Source organism: Eurosta solidaginis, chromosome 3 (assembly GCF_040869045.1).
Source record: "Eurosta solidaginis isolate ZX-2024a chromosome 3, ASM4086904v1, whole genome shotgun sequence".
Taxonomy (NCBI): domain Eukaryota; kingdom Metazoa; phylum Arthropoda; class Insecta; order Diptera; family Tephritidae; genus Eurosta; species Eurosta solidaginis.
In genome coordinates this window covers 163,205,280-163,218,753 of record NC_090321.1, presented here as the reverse complement: position 1 = coordinate 163,218,753, position 13,474 = coordinate 163,205,280, and the positions used below count along the sequence as shown (strand labels likewise).

At 39.0% G+C, this 13,474-nt stretch overlaps 1 protein-coding gene across 1 annotated transcript in view; it reads left to right on the top strand.

Moving 5' to 3' along the window:
- Positions 1–9,642: 9,642 nt before the first annotated feature.
- Positions 9,643–13,474, top strand: part of fd59A (forkhead domain 59A) — a 36,296-nt gene continuing 32,464 nt past the window's right edge. The window contains exon 1 of the mRNA XM_067777746.1: positions 9,643–10,515. Within this exon, the coding sequence (XP_067633847.1) occupies positions 10,196–10,515 (320 nt within the window). The 5' untranslated portion in view covers positions 9,643–10,195. The remainder of the gene's footprint in view (positions 10,516–13,474) is intronic.

Below are 13,474 nucleotides of genomic sequence, written 5' to 3'. Positions count from 1 at the left end.
AACTTTTGGTACCGTGGTGATTTGCACTTTATCCACCTCCTCAAACCGCGCGTTCGTGACTTGCCTTTGAGGTTTGGAACCAGTTTCTCCAGCTAGCGCAAGCTCGCAATTTTTCGCACGCTATCGTCTTCACACCATTATACCACCATTCCAAGCGCTCCATCTCCACTTGGAAAATTCTTACTGTTGAAAGGTACTGCTACAGAGCTCTTTTACGTCCTCTGCTCCGTACCCTTCTCCACATTACTACTACTACTACTCAGCACTACTATCGCTCCCCGAGTCCGACGCATCGCTTAATACGTTTTTGTCGTCCTTGGCTTGCGGCTCAGTCCTCCCCTTATCTCGTTCTTATTACAATTATGTAATGAGTCTTTCATTTTGGTTGTACGACCACCTGCCCGACAAGGCGGGCTCTGCGCTCCAGTATTATATACGGGGAAAGAACCGTCCACCGCAGCAGCGCCCCATACTGTGGTAAGGCCATCAATACTTCCCGAGGTGGCCCGGTATCGGGAAGGCTCCGTTCGAATACAGTCGAATTTATCCCCTGGCTACAAATCGTCCAATAGGCACGGTCCGCATAGCACCTTGGTTAGGGGCTTGGCTGTTCTTGGTCACCGACATCCGCCGCCCTCTTATGATTCGAAACGGCGTAGATGTCAGTGCCTACCCTAGTGAGGGAATAGATCAATAAAGTTTGAATACAAAAGATTTGCAATACTCACATAAATTATTCAAGGAGTTTAACTTTAAATACCCAGGAAGTTATAGGCAAGGAAAATACCAGTGAAATATCGGAATTTAAAGTAGATTTTCACAAATAAATTTCAGGGAAAATACCATTATTTTCCAGTATAGTATAGTATAAAGAAAATTTATCAAAAATCTACAAAATAATTCCTTGTAAAACACAAGTAAACTATCGGAATTCTTTGAGGTATGTTACAAGTAACTATTGAGGAAAATACCGGTATCATGTAGGCTACCAAAAACTTACACCATAATGAATAAGCATTGAATCTGGAAAAGGTAATCCAAAAAACGACTGGTACCTATATTCCAATTTTACTACTCGCTATTGTACCTAAACAAATTCACGTGTACATAAATTCTATTGGGTAATTCCATCCCAACGTCAATTATATTTAACTGAACACTACAACGAAAGGAATGAAGAGAGTAATATCAACAAATCATCTTTGTTTTTCTTGAATTAACAGGTATTTAGTAAAATCAATCGCATTATGGTTAGTTCAACCGATTTTTTTTGTCAAGAGAACAAATTTGTTTGGTCATTTTAACAGAAGAGAAACTGTGTTGACAGATTCTTAATCAATCTAACTTTAGAGTGTTCTTAGGCACTTTCAGCAAAGACGACTGTTGATCAATCGTTGAGTGATAACTTTCGTAATGTACCGTTCAGTATTTTTGATCCACTCAGCGGTTTGAATTTTGCGTCAAATTACTGAGCATAATTTTTTTTTGCTATTCGCGCAACGTATTTATGCTTTTTATTTGACAGTTCCGTGGCGTAATTAGTGATAAAACTTTTAGAAAAAGTTTCGATACCGGTACTCATATAAAATACTCGGATCAAAGAATCGATGCTTATACTCATACTGAGTAAAAGGTATCGAGTATACTCGATCCAATTAGTAATTTTTACTAAAAGTGAAGAAACTTTTTAAAATGTGATCGTATGCTTTGAATTTAATTGTTTTCCATTAAATTCAAAGCATACGATCACAACTAAGTAACAAAGTGCAGTTTGGACGAAACCGAAAATTATATACCCATTTGTGTGCTCTTAGTTACATATATTTTAAGTATACATTTAAAGAGAAACGTCACGAACATTAAATGTTTTAAAAGACTTTTGATCGACCACTCACTGTCATCAATATCTATCCTTTTTTAACGGGAGTCCAAGGAAACCTGTAGTTTCAAGAGGGGTGGACCACAGAGGAAGGGATGTTAGACGTGTTGGTTCCACATTGCAATTGAAAAGATGGTTGGTGTCATGAGGCGACACATGGCAAGCGGGACTTATATTATGTATATCGGGGTTGATCCTGGATGGGTAAGAGTTTTATCTGTTACAGTATCCAGATCGAAGTTGAGGTAGAGTAACACATGTCTCCATAGGCAGATTGCTCTCCTCTTCTGCGAGTTCAAGATATTTAGCTTTAAGAACGGGGTTCGCTAGACGATTCATGGCGTAGAGGCTGCGGAGGTGACTTCTTAAGACCGTGGGAGGCGGGGCCTTGTTAATAAGATGTCTGTTGGGATGCTCTGTTATTTCTGTGTATGCAACAGACACGGTTTGCTCAGCATTTCATTTCATTCTCTAATGGGGAGTACTCTCGCCTCACTATGCAGGTGGTGCTCTGGGGACATAAGAAGACAGCCTGTGTCGGTTCTGAGAGCGGTATTTATACAGGCCTGTATTTTCTTCCAGTGAGTAACCTTTAGGCTCGGCGACCATATTAGGGACGCGTAGCAAGCAATCGGCCGGCCAATTGCTCTGTAAGAGATAATGGTCGTTTCTTTGTCTTTACTCCAAGCGCTGCACAGTGTTTCGACTGTATGGAGTTAGGTGGAAAAAAGTCAAAATCATTATAGTTGTGCTCCTATATTAACTTAACCACTGAAATTGGCTTATACAGAAGCCCCATGCTTCTAATACTAAAAATTTTAGTGTGTGTGTGTGTACATATACATTAGGGTGATTCAAAAAAAAAATTTTTTTCCCAACTCTTACCCTTTTAAATTCTTTTTATTGTAAAAATAATTATACTTTGTCTCAGATTTGCTCAGCAGTCGTTTATTTAATAAAAACAGAACTACAACATACTTCTATATAAGGTTATCATTCACTTATGTATTTACTGTAAATAAATATTTCAAAACTTGCAATCGTCTCTGACTTTTTTGACTTTTGCTTGATTTGGCTTTTTCTTTCATTAAAAATGGTTTGGTTCTCTCCTCGGATTTGCCAAACTTTTAGGGGCAATCTATATGATATATTTAATAAACACTCGTATGTTTTTATCAGCGCATAGAGTGTTGACAACCAATTATCATAATTTTCAGTCTTTGCAATGTAAGAAGCAACTGGTATGTTCATTTGACTAGGTTTGGCATCGCAAATGTAACAATTACCCTTCGTCCTTGAGAGTATGTTACATATTTTTCCATCAACCACTGTTGAGAGGAGAGTATGTTTCACTAGGAAATTTTTAAAATCAGATGGCCTCAATTGATTAATCTGAGCCCTTATATTATCTGCTTCGTGTTTCACTAAATCTGGTGTTTCTTTTTGAAAAAGAAATTTGATTGGACGACAATATCGTGTTTAACACAAGCACGAATCAAATTAAAAATAAGTACTCGTCAGTTGCAGCAGCATTTTCAAACTTTTGCTTGTACATGCTATGCCCTGAACTCCCATCTAAGCCCCATTCGCAAATAAGTGTTGCTGATTGAACTTTGTCAGCTCCAGAAAGGGACAAAGTGTCTAAGACGCGCTTAGTGGTTATATCTAGCAAAGACTGCAATGTAAAACTAGCAGAAATCTCATCCACATGACCGCATTCATCAGGTGGAAAGCATATTTTCTTAGATTTCGTTAAACTATAGAACGATGGAAAGACATCGTGATCTATACCCAGAGCTGCATTTCTCAATAATTTATAGTTATTGGTAGTTAATTTAGCGTCAAGGTAGAGGCCTATCGCTTCATCGCCAGAGAGACACCTTTGTTTTGAAGCATTTATCTGCGCATTTTCCATATCTTTAGCACTGTCTAAGTCACCGCTTAGGTCTTTAATAATGCTAGCAGCATCTTTTTTCCTTGCGAGCCTAAGAGCGTGCTCGGCAGCGAACAAAATTTCCTCCAAAGTGTAATTGTTAAGTATGAATTCTATTCTTTTTATTTTAGTTTTCTGCCCATAGTTTTGGAAGTCCTTTTAGGGTCGACCGAATTGTTGTTCTTTTGTAAAAGTTTCTTCAGCAGCATACGAAGGAGCATCTGGTTCCTCCAGTAGAAAAACTATATCCTCGCCATTCAGCCATTGCTCATACTTATAAGAGAACCGTTCAATCCGTTTACCAGCGAAATTCCACTTATCAATTTTCAACATCAACAATTTTATGTTTCTTTTTAGTTCATCTTTCGCATTATCGGATATACAAAGACTAATCTTTGTAAGTATGTTACTATATATTTTTTCAAGTCTTTCATTTTTAGGATAGCTGTGCCACAATTGGAAAAATGTGAAATTATATAAGATGGAACTGAAAATCGAAAAATTTTAAAAATCAAAGATTACACATTTTTGCAAATCAGTGCGCTACAATCGGCTTATATGAATAGAAACTAGATAAAATTCTCTACAATATGAATCTACTTTTATTGAGTTACTAAGGGGTACTCACTTTTTTTTTTTTGCTACTAATCTAAAAAATTTACAATTCCTTGATGTTTTTTTAAGAAAAAAAAACACCAAAATCCAAAATTAGTGATAAATATTTTACCTGGATTATCCATGACTCGTACTGAATAGATATCGTTTAAAAAATTACCGTTTATATTAAATTTATTATCGCTAAACGCACTTAAACCGATTAATCAATATCACCCGGATTTCACAAATTTCCACAAAAATGCACCGTTTGCCGAAGATTGGTGGCAGCTAATTACCCGAAATTTTGCGCACACGACTGTTAGTAATTGCCCTCTAACATAAACACATTTTCGCTTTTATCTGTCACTATGACTTTTTTCCACCTGCCGCCTTATAGTCGAAACACTGTGCGCTGCCGGCCAGATTTTTGGGGATTTTATTACGGCCCTGGATTCTAGGTACACACGACATTTGTTTTGTGTATGTTGTAAATAAGGCCGCCTATGAGTTGGTCGGTGACAATGTCAGGTTTGCGATGAGAAGAAACTGGAGAGATCAGGAAGATAGCTGTTTATTTTATTATAAAACTCATATTGTGCAGTTATCGGCGTAACAATGGTAATTCAATCTGGTGGCGAAGGTAGCTTCGATATGTTTAAGTTAAACAAAAGCGGCGATAGAAAACACCTTTTTTAATTATTCTGGGCTTAAATGCTTCGTTCCTGAATGGTACCGATCTCTGCCGAGCAGACAGATAATTTGCGGTCCACCTTTTGAGACTAGGAGGAAGAGGGGACCCTTATAATTCTTACAGTAACGTGCCGTGGTTGACTGTATCAAAAGCTTTTGATAAGTCTATCTCTACTGGAAGTATTTTTACTTTCCCTATATGTATGTATTGGAATTTTTGTTAAGATTAAAACTGTAAGCCCTATTTCTTCAAAGTAGGCGTGGTCCTTATCCGCTTTTGATTGGATCTATATATAATACCAATGACCATATTTCCGCCATATTGCAAAGTGATATCAACGGCTTTTGTTTAACGGTTTTTTGAAAAAGTATCCATACTACTAACTCAGTACTCGTATCGTTCTATCACTATGAGTAATACGCCTATTTTTGTTTTCATATTTTTAAACGGAGCTGTGGCTTACATTTAATCGACTTTTTTTTTTTTTGATTTCACTGTTAAAACATCATTACAAAAATTTGTTCGAAGTTGACTCAACAGCTATTTTCGATGGAAAAAAATAACAGAAACATCGGTTGTGTTGATCTTTAATTCGTTTGATTTTACCAGTTTTTTCTTTCAGTGTGCAGGTACATAAATTATTTGATAATTGCCAAATAAATAGCAACAGTATGCTTGCAGGGTACTAATTCAATATACATATTTAATCATCCCAAATATGGTTTTTTCTAAGAGTAGGTCGATATTCTTGCCGAGTCATTTGGCAAAGCGGAATTGCTTTTATTGTGAATTGGGTATTTTGCACAGCGCTGTCGCGACCGCACGCAGCGTGGCTCTACAGAAAGCGTCCACTTTTTCCAAGGCTGCGCGACATTCCTTAACGTACCAGTTATTTTTGCGGACTCGCTGGAAATATATGGTGTCAGCAGCAGTGGTCGTATCGTCAGGTCGAAGCCAGAGTCGATATTTGGACATCGTAAAGTGCAGGACACAGGAACTATGCGTGCCGGCGATCACGTGATTGATTAACATTCGTTTGTGTATCTACTTAGCTGGCGAGCGCAAAACGTGATCGCATGTGATGCCGGAATAGGCCGAATACCTATCGTGAACATAAAGTCTCCTCTTTCCAATGATAGGAATAATTTTGATAGTCTTAGGTGGGAAGACCTGCACATGATCTTCGGCACTTTGCAGCCCTGCGCTTGGTTTCACGGCTATTCTTCTTACTCGATCATGTGCATATAGCCTTCTTTAATTTCGTCCAATCTGAGCTGAACATTTACGGCACAAGCTTCGATGTATGCCTCTAGGTAAACAACACCATATCCGTCTTCTCTGCGCTGGTGCTCAACCCCACATTAGATGCCCGAGTATGTCCACAGCGTTTAAAGCGTTCGTGACAACGCACTACCTTGCGACGTTCCTCTACCTTGTAGGGAAAATCTTTAGTTGAAAACTGGTGCGCTTCTAATGCATTCCGAACCACTACTAGTTCGTCATTTATCTCTTTTACATGCTTTCAACTGGCGAATTTAACATGGCAATGTCCTAGACGGTGGACATTTTTTTTATAGTTTTGAAAGAACCATCTATAGTATACAAAAATAAACTATCGATGTGCCATTGTTAGCTTTGCTACTTTATACGGAGTATGCGCTGGGTGCCTTTCTAGACATCGAGGGAGCTTTTAGCAATGTCTTACCGGGGGCAATCGAAAGAGCTCTGGTGGGTTTAGGAGTCGAGGCGGCTCTGGTTGAATTTATTAGCAAACTTCTATGCGGCAAAATTGTCGCAGCGGAGTGGGGAGGGGCCATAATTAAGAGGAAGGTGTGCAGAGGCACGCCACAGGGGGGTGTCCTATCTCCTCTCCTCTGGGTTGTGGTAGTCAACGAGCTTCTTGTGGAGCTGGAAGCCAATGGTTGTCGGGTGGTTGCCTATGCAGACGACCTCGCTATCCTAGTCAGAGGCAAATATCTGGGCACCCTGCGCGATGTTCTGCAGGGCTACCTGGATACTGTGGCTAGGTGGGCTGAATCATGTGGATTGGCGGTCAACCCGGGAAAAACGGAATTGGTCCTTTTCACAAGGAGATATAAGATGCTCGATTTCAGAACTCCCTCGATTGGAGGGGTACCGTTGGTACTTTCTGATAGGGTTAAATATTTGGGGATTTTTTTGGACAAGAAACTGTCCTGGAGACCAAATGTGGAAGATCGGGCCAGGAAGGCCGCCATTGCCTTGTACTGCTGCAGAGGAGCTATCGGAAAGAGATGGGGACTCTCGCCAAGAATAGTACACTGGCTTTATGAGATGGTGGTCAAACCGATGCTGCTATGTGGGGTGCTGGTCTGGTGGAAAGCACTGGACACGGCGAGCACCTCCAAAATGTTAGTGTCAGTGCAACGGACGGCGCTGATCGGTATTTGTCAAGAGCTAAATTTAAGCCGCAAGTTTATGTTGGCTGACCACTGCAGTGTATTCCAAGCGGAAATTGCTGCGATTAAGGATGCGGTGGATGGAATGCTGTCCAGTGCTACCACGGTTACTCTGGTAGCCAAGCGGCTATCAAGGCCATGAGCTCAACTACAGTGCGATCGAGGGTGGTCTGGGAGTGCCTGACCTCGCTTGCGATTGCATCGAATTATTTTACAATTTATCTGGGTCCCGGGCCATAGTGATATCCCGGGTAACTGTCAAGCGGATCTCTTAGCCCGCATCGGTACAACTGAACCGGATGAAGATGGCTGTAGGGATTTCGGGATACCGCTGGCCACCTGTGGATTGCTCCTCCATAGCTGGGCCTCGAATCAGCTCAGCACACGTTGGGCGGATACCACGTCTTGCAGGGTAACAAGATCTTTCTGGCCAAAAGTGAATGGCAGGAGGTCTGCTGAAATAATTGGGTTCACTAAGGCTCACCTATCAAGGGTCATTGGGGTTTTGACAAGGCACTGTCCCATGGGTATCCATGCGGTACGTCTCAATATACTGGAAACTCCATCCTGCTGCAGCTGTATGGAGCATGATGAGGTGTAATCACCAAATCACTTTATGCTTGATTGTCCAGCTTTTGCCAGAACTAGGCGAAAGTACTTCGGTCGCGACTCACTTTGATCTCCCGAGGATATATCCAAAGTTGAGATCGGTATCATTCGGAGCTTTATCGTTGCTACCCAACGATTCTCTAAGTAGCTAGATCTAAGTCACCGATATTTTTGGTGTATGTGGTATCACAACGGACCTTCGTGTTGTCCAAGTGAGCTATCCTTATCAGGGCAGCTACCACCTAACCTATCCTATCCTATCCTAACTTTATACGAAAGGTTGCTCTGTGACTGTGGGTTTTCCACTTTAAATTTCTCCTAAAATAAATGTAAAAGTCCATTCCTGTGTATGAAACGTTCGACTTTACCAGAATTCACTGCTAATGTTTATTTTACACGTTTATCGTTTTTATTTATTTTTTATCGTGATACGCTCTAATGTCTATATTTGGAAATATGTATTTGATGTGTACTACGTAATGAAAAATTATTAAGTGAAAAACACATCAAACTTCAAAGGTATTTCGCATATTGTTTGTTGTGCTTATTTGTAGATGTAGGAAGTATGGCAACGATGAGTGCTTATAACTACAATATTTACATCAGTGAGCCAAACAACAAAACTAATCGCTCTTCCCATTTAACGAATCTCATCAAATCACCCCGTTATTGAAACAACATACAATGGGGAAACATAACAAATTTCTCATTCTCATAGTCATACAAATACCAATGCGAATATCTACATTTTGGCGTGCCACCATTTTCTAATATTCAACTTTTATAGCACACAGACAGACAAACTGGCAGATAAATATTAATGTAGTTGCATATGTACATACATATATACATAATATATATTATACTTTGTGTCTGACACATCGCATCCCGTCATTGCCTTTTCCTTTTTTGTCACGCTAACTCGCCATTGCGCTCATACCGAAAACATTTTCAAAATATTTGTTTACATCCCAATCTCAGCCTTCATCCCTTTTGCCATTCACTTTCAATAAATGTGTGCATTTGTATATGTAAAAATTCGTGTAAATGATTGTGTATGCCACATCCTATTCGAGTGATGTTCTTCATTCATCTCTCCGCTTCTGCGACGACGTATTCACGTACACATCCTACACAAGGGCTCGATCTCTTTCACACTCTTTTCGTAGCTGGATAGGCGCTTCTTGTCTTCTGGTAACAATGGCAACGACATAATGTTTGTTTGTGTTAAGAGAAAGGAGTGTTAGTTAAGGATGAGGCAATGGCAGAGGCATTAGCCGAAACGGAATCAGAATTATTCCAGCTACATAAACATCGGAACGCTGACAAAAGCTGATGGATACAGCAGTGGTTTTCTGATAAATAAATGTTTGGTTATGTAAAGCGCGAAACAAAAACAGTGCAAAAAGCCAAAAGAAAAGAGATGAACAAGAAAATTTCGCTTTCGTTGCAGTTCAGCTAACATTTACCAAAAGGATTCGAATTAAACCAGACAACAAGCGGATACAATAATTTCAAGAAGTTTCCAAATTTTTTGTGCGCGTCGGCGGAATCTTAAAAAGTCATACAAAATCGAATGAATTCGTCCGTCGCTGACAAAAGCTTTTATTTCTTGCGTAAAATAATTAATTGTTATTTTGCAAATAAAACATTAGTTCCTAATAATAACAATAAATACATATATGTATATATATATGTGTGTGTATGTGCATGTAATATCTAAATATGCAAACTTATGCATACAAATAACCTAGCAATAAATTCAAAAGTGAAAAAATTGTAATGAATTTTTTAAAAAGTGATATTTGGTGGAAAAAGGAATGCAAAATAAAAGGAATTAAGAAAAAATGATTGTTGGTTTCTGAAATTAGATGAAAAGCGATTTTTGCAAAATAAAAATTTAACTAAAAACCATTATTAATATTAATGAGATCAAGCAACGGCCTTTGTTGCACCTAAATGAAAGGCTGCTAATGCAAAATCTTATTACACTATAGAATTTTTAATATAATTTTTTTTGTTATTAAAAATTAAATCAAGAAGCGGTCATGCTAACCTCAGCGGATTCAGCAATTGCTTGCAGCAACGCTCATCACCACAATCGACTGCAATTGTCTCCGCCCCGTCAAAAGCTAAGACCCGCCTCCAATACACACTCAATTTCACCTCCATTAGCCACAGCGTCTGCGGCTAATTTATCAGAGGAGAAATCAGGTTCAAATAGCGGCTGCAGCGGCAGCGATAATACTAATGGTACACCATTGGTAAAGCCGCCATATTCCTACATTGCCCTCATCACAATGGCCATCCTACAGTCGCCGCACAAAAAGCTCACATTGAGTGGAATCTGTGATTTCATTATGTCAAGGTAAGGCAACGAAAAAAAATCTTTTTAACTTAATGAAATAAAAATGTGTAGTAAGCGGTTGAGACTAAATGTTGATGGAGGAAAAAACCCGTGTTTGCTACGTAATTTTTTTTGCATAAATAAAAAAATTATAGGACGCTAACAACTGGGCAGCGTTGTTAGGTCAAAAGTTAAGTTAAGTGATTTTATGTGCTTAATGTAAATTAAATAAGTTTTACAAAGCTTTTGAAAATCAAAGAGCATCTGAATCGAAAGTTACCGTCGGCAATGAACTGCAGGAAATGCGCCTGAAGTCGAACAGTAAGCCCGGGATATAACTCTACACCGTTGAATTTTTCCGGATGAATGTTCATCAAAGAAAGCCAATGTGAATCTGTCGGGCAGGAGGTATTATTCACATCGATTATCTTAAACAAGGTAAAACCATACTCGGTGAACGACTGCCTTTGGCGAAGAAAAAGAGCCAAAACTCATAAGGTAGGTGGCGATCTGCTGCCCTATGTGGGTATATAAGACACATATTTTCCGTAAAAGAAAAACGTTAATTTTATCCACTCTCTATTATGGCCGAGACACAATAAAGTTCTTCATATAGCTGCGTTCAACGCAATCTTATGTATGCCAGTAACATCCCCACAATCACGCAAGAAGTTAAAAAATAAAAATAAATGTAAGGCGCGATAACCTCCAATTTGCGTCGTGCTCCTCTTGATTTTCCTTACAAATTGGCCGGACGGGACCTACATGTTTTATGCCGACTCCGAACGGCATCTGCAAGGCAGATGAGTTTTCACTGAGGGCTTTTCATGGCAGAAATACACTCGGAGTGCTTGCAAAACACTGCCGAGGAGCAACCCCGCTTAGAAAAGTTTTCTTCTAATTGAAAAAACTTGTTTCTAAAATTTTGATGTTGCTTTGCCCGGGGCGTGAACACAGGATCTTCGTTGTGGATGGCGGAGCACGCTACCATCACACCACGGCGGCCCCTGGCAAGATGTTGCGTTTGTAAATATGAAGGAACTTCAGACTTGGCAATTGAAGTTTATTTCGCCTTGCCAAGAAATATACTTGCTAACATATTTTGTGTCCTATTCATTTGTAAAATTACAGTTTTTAACTGTGAAAATGTTAGAAGAGTTACCAACGAGTGGAAAAATAATTTCACTTGCGAAGTGTGAAAGCACCCTAAGCCAAAGCAAATACCAAATTCTTCTTCTTATACTTTGCTTGCAACGAAATTTGGCAGATGGCGCTATTGGCGCTCGATCTGCCCTTCTCCATAAAAATACTTGCAACCTATTTATGTGACGGGGCTTTTAAGTCGGTGAAAGAACAAGTAAGCGTCATAAGCTTTCGCAACCAATGTTGTCAGAATTAGTTTTACAGCACTCAGTACTTGTTCAATAGAAATAATAAGCACAATGTTTTTTTATTAAAAGCTAATATATCCGCAACATGTGAGGAGTGCCGGTGTTTATACGTGACATTTTCGTTTTGCATATAATTGGTAGAAAATATTTATATACATTAATACACTGGCGGCCACAGTGGTGTGGTGGTTGCCTCAGCCTCGTCTACCACACCAATGGTCTTTGGTTCAAGCTAATTGAAAATAGTTTTTCTTAGCGGGGTTGCCCCTCGGCAGTGGTTTGACGAACACTCCGAGTATATTTCTGCCATAGAAAATGAAAAGATTCTCAGTCTGAATTCATCTGTTCTTCAGCGTTTGGAGACGGCATAAAACATATTGGTCCGCCTCGCCAAATTTTAGGGAAAATTAAGAAAGAGCACGACCCAAACTGGAAGAAAAGCTGAGCCTAAATTTCCTCTGAGTGTTTATTTATTTTTTACATATGTACATACAAGCATACAAACATACAAGTGAAGCTAAAATAAGCGCTTTAAGAAAAGAATATCTTTTAAGGTGTCTATTAACTTAATCAAAAACTACGGCAGTTTTTTCGTATTTGTTTATTTAACCTGCAGAAAAAAAAATGGAAGATAGTAACGAAAAGCACTAGTTTCGCAATACAGGTTCAATGACTACCTCGAACTGGTGCTTATCGCAAGCAGAGCGCAACAGTTGGTAGCCACACTTTTACCAACAGTGCTTACATCCGACTTAATTGAATTTAAATTAGTTACTCAAAGCCAGCGAATATTTCAGACCACCTATGACTGAACCAGTTAAAACACATTTAGAATATTTACAAAGAGGGGAAATCGGCATTTCGTAGCACATGACAATATTAAAAGTGTAAGTTCAAAGCACTGCGAGGAGACGGAATTAGAACTAGTACCGCTTCTTAATGAGATAGCTCCGCCATAATTCGGAACTTGTTCGGATATGAACCATTTAATTCAAAAATTTTGAAAAAAAGCAAAAGATTTAAAAAATTTCTGAAAAAAGTTAAAAATAAACTAGAAGCAAAGTCGGAATTTTTCAAGTTATATTGTGTGAAACAAACGCACTTGTTCACCTGTTTATTGAAATATTCTTAGATATCAAATATACTTTTGTTGAAATGTATATGAATTTTTCAAAGAAAATAAAATATTTTTTATTAGTGACTTTGGGCATTGTACAGGTTTCCAAGTAGGATATATTTGAGAAGGAAACAATTCCTTTCTCTTTCTAACCCACTGCCGTTTGACACTTCGATCAGTGTCAAACTAGCGTGGAATCCAGCGGAACCTGCGTGGAACATGAGTTTGACACTGAACGAAGTGTCAAAATTACCGGGATTGCTGTCGTCGAAAGCGACGCAGGGAAATCAAAAAAGGTGCGGAATATCAGATATGGGTTGCTGTGTTGGTAAATTTTTTTTGAACGAATTTGGTATTCAAATGTAAAGTGCACCTATAGGTCCTACAGAAAATTATACAACAGTCTTCAATTGGGGTATCTGAGGACGTGTAGTTATTCAAGCCTTAAGAATACAAACACGGGTGCTAAGTT